Below are 8,527 nucleotides of genomic sequence, written 5' to 3'. Positions count from 1 at the left end.
TGCTTTGACACAGTCAGCTCAGATTGTATATTGTTTTGTGATGTTCAGAAGCAGCTCCCTGCAGAGAAAGTTTCCAATACATTCTGGCTGGCAAGCTGTACCCCACAGCCCTGAGCTCTCTACCATCTGTTCCTGTAAAACTGACATCGCCAGAGATGCAGAAACATTTAGGCAGTGAGCTTGTGGCCGTTTGGACTTGGAAGTTAATTAGCAATGGTGGTTGGAAAATATAGGCGTAGTACTGCATCTGAATCTTTGCTTTTAAAAACAAAAAAAACCTGCACCTGTTTCTGGAATGGGCTTGGAAAACTCACCTGAGAGAGTATGAGGACAGCAGGACAGGCCCCAGAGACTGATCTGTCTGGGACATGGTGAGAGTGTCAGGAAGAAGACAGAATCCGTTTCTTTTTCCTTGCCACTGCTCGGAAAATGAACATGTCGGCAAAGGTAGTATTTGGAAAGGGACGGCTCACTCCTCAGCAGCTCTCCTTCACGCTCCCTCAGACAGATTTCCTGAGGAAAGGCAGCTGGTCGGGAACAGGAAAGAGGAGGATGTTCTCTTTTTCTTTCAGATGTCGACTGGGCGTCGTCAGAGGTAGAACCAAAGGTAAAACCTACTTGAAAGCGGTGTCAGTTTTTGAAGAGATGAAGGTAACACTTCACAACATTGATTGCCCCATTAAGCATTTGGAAGCAGTATATAAATATCTTATAACAGGCTGTGACACCCATAACTGGATGCTGGGAAATAAATGATAATGAATTACAATAAAATGCAACATAACTTATAATATAAAATATTAGAAGACAAATACTGTCAATTAATAAAGAGCTAACTTACAGCTACATGACTTTAACTGTGAACTTTTCACCAAAAGTCACCAATTAATTACATCCATTATCTGTACTAATTAAAATGATAGTAAAATGTGTTTGAAGTAGGCCTGTTAAACCGGCCATTTGCTTTAAATAAAAAATGGGCCTTTAGGTGACCCTAGAGGTGACACTGAAGCATGCGTACATGTGACTCAACCCTGTCCTCTGGTTCTGTTTTGTCACACAATGATCTGTACGGGCTGACAAGTGAATTAGTCATTTTGCTTTTCTCATCTTCACTTGCAGCTGGAGCTGATCACCATGAGATGGCAGTGTGGTCAGTTTGATCAGTGAGGAGGTTGAGAGTCAGGCCACCATGTAACAAAGACCACTGTAAAGTGAAAAGTGTGTGGTCACTTCTTGGGAAGATTTTTTAAAGTAATCTACATCAAGATTTTGGAAAAATTTACAAACCATCACTAAATACTGAAAAACAAAACAGTTCTCATCTGTCGAGAAGTCTTTTCTAACTCTGCCTTTCTGTGTTGATTTGTGGTCCAGATGAAGTGCAGAAGAATACATTTGTACAGAGCCCATGTGTTACCCTGTTTCCACAGGTTTTCATCAGTCCAGCACACTGCTCTGTCCCCTGATTCTTTTTATTCAGGTGGAAACTAATTAGTCTCACTCTGAAAAGCTATGCTGGTTCACACTGTACACATATATTAAGGACAAAGCTCTCAGAGGAGATTCTCTCCACCAAAGAGCATTGTGTCCACTGTAACACCTGACTGGGCTCCAAGCAGCAGTGGACAGAAACATGGAAATGTTTGTAATCACTTTATATATCTGTAAAATAGGCAACTGTGAAATAAAGGCTGTAATTTCATATTGTGAGTTTTTGATATTAGCACCTTCCTCTGGGGGAAACATGAGATGTCGTGCTTTAGAAGGCGTGACTTTCAGTTTTCACACAATAATTCCAAATGTTCCTTATTTCTATCGCGTGTTCATTTATTTTCACATGATCACAGTCTAAATCTGTCACCAGAGCCCCATGCTCAACAACAGCACACTATTTTGAATGATTTTCAGCTGTTAGTCATGTTCTCAAACACACAGCTGTTCTGCACAGAAATTTTGCATTTGCATGTGCTTGGTTGTGTGTGTGTGTGTGTGTGTGTGAGAGAGAGAGAGAGAGAGTGAGAGATACTAGCACTGTGTGGACACAGTCTCTTTAAAATGGGTGCTGTCTCTATGTGAGAAAAACGTGACACTCTGCAAGGCACAGTCTAACAGGATATGCAGGTGTTGATTGTGCTGAGAGTTGTGTGTCAGGTGTAGTTTTTGTCATGCCTAATCTCAGTTTGTGTATATGTGTGTGGCTGGGTATGAGAATGTGTTTCACTTGGTGGGAAATAGATAGAGATTGTGTGTATGTGTGTGGTGAGGGAATGACTACTGTGTGTGCCTGCCTCACTGAGCCCCTCTGGCAGAGGGAGAGAGCGAACACACTCACTCGAGCGCCGTATGAGAGAGGAGGGCTATGTGTGAGCTCATGCGAGTGTATGAGCGAGCGATGATAAATCCCCTGGAAAAAGGAGAAACGATTTGTAAAAATAGCTCTAAAATGGACCCACAGCACAATGGCAAGAGAGGGATGTGAATCTTTTCTCTTCCTGCTCTGGTTTTTATAGAAACATAGAGTTTAGTACTGTAGACATCTGTTTTTGAGAAATGAAAAAATCATTTAATTCTGACATCTTTTCTTCACCAACTTTAAACAGCAAAGGAGACTAGAAACCATCTGAGGAGCACAATTTACCCTCTGGAACTCCAGCCTTTACTGGGTTTACAAACAGTGACAAGGGTCAAGTAAATGTTGGACTTAGAGAAAAGGACTGAAGAAACCAATATGGTGTTTCTGCTCTATCTGAGTGGCTGAGACTCAGCTCTGTCCACTACTAAAGATCAGCAACTTCCTGAGGGTGGCTGCGCTGACCTAACTGCAACCATGCTGTGTGGTCTGAGGAGAGACACCAAGAACAGCATTGGTAAGAACACTACACTTTGATCTTTACCATGCACAGTCAGCTCAGCTTGGGCTGAAGTAGAGAATGACAGAGCAGCAGGGCATCGGTGAGCATTTACTAACCGGTATAGGGCTGCTGTTGAGGGTCAGTCACAACATGTTTCAGCTAAATATATTGATTAATACTGAGATTTTGAAGAATATTTGCATGTTTGCAATGCAATACACAGTTGAATCATTATGGCAGCAATAGATCAAGAGAGATTTAAATACCAGTGGACTCAACCACCAGTTCTTCATACCTTCCTGCCATGTGTAATTGGGGCAGATATAGCAGTGTAAACTGGGTCTGGCAGGGCCCGGTTTATAAATAAAAATTCTTTTTAATCTGAAAATAGCATCATGATTTCATTTTCATTGTCAGTGCTGCCCCCATATTTAACCTACATTCCAACTGCTTATTGGAGGGAGGGCATGTAGTGCCCTGAATTAAATCAGAAGTTAATTAAGTTGCCACATATTTATGCAAGAAAAAGAATTTTATTTTTACTCACTGATCCTTTAAAAAATCAGCCTCATCTCTGTTGTCTCTGTAGAGGAAGCTTGTAATTAGTTCGAGGATGAGGTGAAGTTTCATACAGTAGCTGGTTTACTGTTGTGGCTGTTATTAATCAGCTCCTGATCCTGAATTCTGTCCATCATGGTGGGTGACAGTTATTTTAAGCTGGAGGAGGATGGCTGGGGAATGGCTTGATGGTAGCGTTCAGTCACATGCAATGCACTGGATCTTTTCACTGCAGTGACAGCTGCTGGACTGTCAGTGCCCTCAGAAGCCTGTGTGGTTACAGCTTTAGCCCTGCCTAATGTGTTTGGGATGTGTCACTCACTTTGTGAGTATGCGGGTCTGTGTCTTACAGCTACTACACAGGATATTTGTACAAGGATGTGTGTAAAATTGTGCAAAGAACTACATATTATTCTGTTCTATATGTCATTAAAAGATACAAGTCCAGAAAGATGTTTCTGTAGATAAGGTCTGACTCACTTTGTGCAGCTTTGTGCACAAGAATTTTCTTCTACACTCCTTGTATGCTGGGTTCTGCCGAAAGGGTTCAGGTCAGAGAAGGATGATGAAGGATCCATGTGTCTCAGCTGTCTAAAGACCTTCAGTTAGGCAGATGTGGAGACTTGATGTGGAGACAAGGCAGTGGGTTTGATGCCCGCTGAGCACTCGCTTTCTCCCATTCAGTCTTTAGACAAACACATGTCCGAGTGATTAAAATGTCCTTTATCATGTCAAGCAGACCTGATATGTTATGTTTTAAATTATGACAGTTCTAATTTCTGACCTCTCAAATGCAAGCACATCCTGCTTTAATTGACCTTTACTGGTTTATCCTGCAACTGTACTTACAGTTTACAGATTACCACCACCCAGAAAAAAAACTTGAAATGTGATGATTCTCAGGGAAGTTCTGAAGGAATTACTTTTTTCGGTAATTTCTAAAAGATTTATGGACATTTATTTTGAAGGACTGGAAGTTAAACACATCCTTGGAAAGGAAGTTAAACTGAATCTACAAATACTGTCATGGAATTTGCAGTAATTTGTTTGAAAGGGTTATAAAATACCTTAACTGCCTGTAAGCACTGCTGTTGGTGAACGGCCACACTCCAATAGCTAACATTTCCTTAATTTTAGAAGACCAGCATGCACCTGTCCCATTCACCTCATCCAACTCTCCTGTGCCTCCGTGAATAGGTGCATTTTCACAGTTTGAACACCTCTGGTTTATACATGTAGGTCACACAGTTTACGACTAAGTACTGTTATAAACTATGATTTTAACCACTGCCTCTACTAACCACTAACCACTGCGTAGTATTAAAGCAGTCATTTGAGACTTGTTTGTGATTATGTACATATGAAGGCTATAGTGTAAGGCACTAACATACCCAGTTCACTCTTAAAAGGAGAACTTGGCACAGCTCTTCTTTAAGTTTGTAATATGATGTTCAATCACTGTGCTGGGCATCTGAAAAGGTAATCCGCCGTGGACAGGATTAGAGAAGTGCCAAGTCAGTTTCCTCATCACATGCTTGCATTGCTGCATTCAGGTTCAGATGGTCGGGCAGCGGCTCTGCTAATCTGAGGCCAGCCCAATCAGAAATGGGTCCCACTGTGAGTAAGAAAAGAAAGAAAGAAAGAAAAAGAAAAATTACCCCACAGAGCAAATTGAACATTTTCCGCTTTCTGTAGCAGCTGCTGTAAATGAGTAGATGACATGAAAATGATGATCTTCTCTCCATACCATACCCAAATGGTCTATTAACTGCATGCTGTTCCTTCATGAAAGTTGCCATGCTTTACTAGTCACAGACATCAAGCTCGCTGCAAAGTATTCTTGTGTTAAATTAATGGTTTTTCAGGATCTTTGCTATGACAGCGAGGAATTTGGTTATTTTAAACCCTGACCATCAAAGAAACAAAGCAGAGTGACCTTCCAGGTTCCTGAGTTCAGGCCAGTCATTTTGTTTCAACTAAAGCCTGGAGGATGCATGTGGCTCTTGGCTTGGTGCTCTTTCTCTCCTAGATCCCACACATCACCCAGCATTCAGTTTAATGCACGTGTGTGTGGGCAGCTGTCATGATGTGCACTGGAGGATCGTGCTCATTTAGCCTTCTGCCGCAGCGTTTCTCTACATATCACCATAACATCACCTCCACACCTCCCCGCTGTCTCCTCAGATGAAGGACCATACTCAAAGGGGAGCAAGGAGGCAGGGACAACTGACCAATCACATTCGTCCCGGAGGGGCAGCCTTTCAGGTACAATACAGTCAAAACTGACTTTGCATCATTAGTAGCATGAATCTGTTTTCTGATTCATGCTACTGGACCCAATTTACCCCATGTCCCCAAAAAGAAGAAGGAACAGCATGCATTTGACTGAGACATTTGTGTGTCTATACAGTATATGTAGAGTCACGTGTCTGCTGCGTTTTGCTTGATGTTGCACTGTTTGGAATGCTTAGATAAGGTGAAAAAATGCTTGTCTGGCACACCTGCCATTGGTGCTAAACCCTACTTGGTAGACTTCCTGTAGAGTGATTTAACAGCACAGCACAACACAGACCACAAGACAGAATGAGTCCTCTGGTGACACTATTTAACATATATTCATCAGCGTTCATGTGAAATTTTCACCCACTTAAACATACAATAGGATTTAAATGTATGACCTGATGAGTCTGCCACATCTGAATGTTCAGTGAGTGTTTTTTGTAATATGTTATTGAAGTTCTTTGTAGTGGTTTTAATAAAACACATTCAAAGACTCAGTCCTCATCCTTCTTTTTCTGAAACTGTTATGAAGATTCACTGATACCGAGATATTTGAGGGAATAGGAGAAAGACACAAAAGTGAAAAAATAATGTGTGTGGTTATATGTCAGCAGGCATTTCAGTGACAGATTCAGAAAAGAAATATGAAAGAAAGGGTTTTTTGTTACCTCTCAGATGGAGTGAATCCGTGAAACAGACTTTAATGCTGACTGTGAATCTGTGCCCATGTCTTCATCTGTCAGCAGAAGAATACAGAGGAGTGACCACAGTGGAACTGATGAAAAGGGAGGGCAGCAGCCTTGGCCTCACCATCTCCGGAGGGTCTGATAAGGACGGCAAGCCCAAAGTGTCAAACCTCCGGCCAGGTGGGCTAGCTGCCAGGTGAGATCTCTGCTCTGTGATGTGGTTAAAACCTGGCAACCACGCTGAGCTGTCTGGACTAGTTATTCCGCTTCCACAAACATGCACATGTTGCAACGCTACACCGGCCTGCTCTAACTGCAGGGGCTGTGCTAGATCAGCTTGATACCAACCCACAGAGTAATATTCGTTTTAAATTAAAGTCTCCAGGAAACCACATACAGCAGGGCATGTTCATAAGTTGAAATTTAGATCATAGTTTTATCTTTTTTTCTCGCCTCATTCACTGTATGGTGATAATTATTCCGTATTAATCTTTGGTGACCATGTTTTTATGTTAAAAAATTTTCCCTAACATCAAAGCATTAAATCATTTTTCTAAAACATCAACCTTATGAATGGAAAATGTAGTGGAAGACTCAACTTTCATGATGATTAAGTAGTGTGTTGACTGCAGACTAACACACACACACACACACATATTCATACAGTTTTGTAAGAATAATACAGCCCCTCTGAAAATGCCCTGGCCAAATACACCATTGCTTATCAAGTCCATGGAACTTTAAAGATGGACACTGTGCTAATTCTTTTAAGCAGCTTGTCTTCCCACAGCTGAGTACATGCTTATGAGGAAATGTTAACTAATTTACTGGGTGGAGAGGCACTTAGACAGACAGGAGAGCGACTGGCAGCGGTCCACTGTGATGAGACCGAACCAGATGACAAGCGGGTCAGCTCTGTCGGCTAAGACGTCTCTCTCTGTCCGCTGTCAGTGCTGACTGGCAATAGCCTAGAGGTGAGAGGGGTGAGCGGGGCAGATCGGGTTGACTGGACTCTAAATTGCCCATAGGAGTGTGTGTGATTATTTGTCTACATGTCAGCCCTGTGATAGACTGGTCCTATCCAGTGTGGACCCTGCCTCTCACCCAATGTCAGCTGAGACTGGCTCCAGACCCCCTAGATAATAGATGAATGGAAGGATGAGCTGTGCTGATTCAGAATGTCATATGTGAAACATCATGTACAATCTTCTCTGTTAATGTCTGGAGAGGAGAGGCCACTCCAACATGCTCTCATTATTCTACACTGTATGTTTGTCTGCATATTGTACAGTATGATCAATATGATCAATATATCACAACAACTATCTAGACACAAACTAATACAACCAACCATGCAGTAAAATCTGAAAGAACAGCCTGGATATTGATTTCAAAGTAGACAGTTGCATCTCATTTTCATCATGACTAGATTGACCTGTTAAGGAGCCTTGGAGCATCAAGTTGTTGTTAATTATATGTGGGTTCATTACAGATTTAATTTATCTGTAAGTCTCAAGATGTTAAAACCCGCTGCCTAATAACAACAAGAAACCAGAACTCAGTTGACAGCTGATATTGTATACTATATGAGCAAATTAGCAAAAACCAGTTGACATGAAATTTATTTGCATGGTGTTCCAGATTGGTCTGTCCATCACTTTCTGCAGGAGTGACCAGCTGAATGTAGGAGACTACATTAAGTCAGTGAACGGCATCAACCTGTCAAAGCTTCGTCATGATGAGATCATCAGCCTGCTGAAGAACATTGGGGAGCGAGTTGTGCTGGAGGTGGAGTATGAGCTGCCTCCAATCGGTAGGTGAAGTCAGCAAGATGGGTATTCCACCTGAAAGTGGCTGGTCATGTCTTCATGATGACTAATGTAACAAGGTATAAAAGATATTCCTGTAATTTTTGAGATATGCAGGTTAAAACACAGTATGTCTGGATGTCTAGGTTTAAACTGGGCTTTTCTATCCATCCATCCATCCATTTTCTTCCGCTTATCCGGGGCCGGGTCGCGGGGGCAGCAGTCTAAGCAAAGATGCCCAGACCTCCCTCTCCCCAGACACTTCCTCCAGCTCCTCCGGGAAAATGCCGAGGCGTTCCCAGGCCAGCCGAGAGACATAGTCCCTCCAGCGTGTCCTGGG

At 42.2% G+C, this 8,527-nt stretch overlaps 1 protein-coding gene across 1 annotated transcript in view; it reads left to right on the top strand.

The window, feature by feature from the left end:
* Positions 1 to 317: 317 nt before the first annotated feature.
* LOC109964630 (glutamate receptor-interacting protein 2-like) overlaps positions 318 to 8,527 on the top strand; it is a 29,054-nt gene continuing 20,844 nt past the window's right edge. Inside the window, exons 1-4 of the mRNA XM_020608069.1 lie at positions 318 to 607; positions 5,598 to 5,678; positions 6,437 to 6,575; positions 8,047 to 8,192. Of these exons, the coding sequence (XP_020463725.1) occupies positions 430 to 607; positions 5,598 to 5,678; positions 6,437 to 6,575; positions 8,047 to 8,192 (544 nt within the window). The 5' untranslated portion in view covers positions 318 to 429. The remainder of the gene's footprint in view (positions 608 to 5,597; positions 5,679 to 6,436; positions 6,576 to 8,046; positions 8,193 to 8,527) is intronic.

This window comes from Monopterus albus, unplaced genomic scaffold (genome assembly GCF_001952655.1).
Source record: "Monopterus albus unplaced genomic scaffold, M_albus_1.0 scaffold91.1, whole genome shotgun sequence".
Lineage (NCBI taxonomy): Eukaryota > Metazoa > Chordata > Actinopteri > Synbranchiformes > Synbranchidae > Monopterus > Monopterus albus.
Note: the sequence above shows the minus strand (reverse complement) of the source record. Positions and strands in the feature narration are given on the sequence as shown.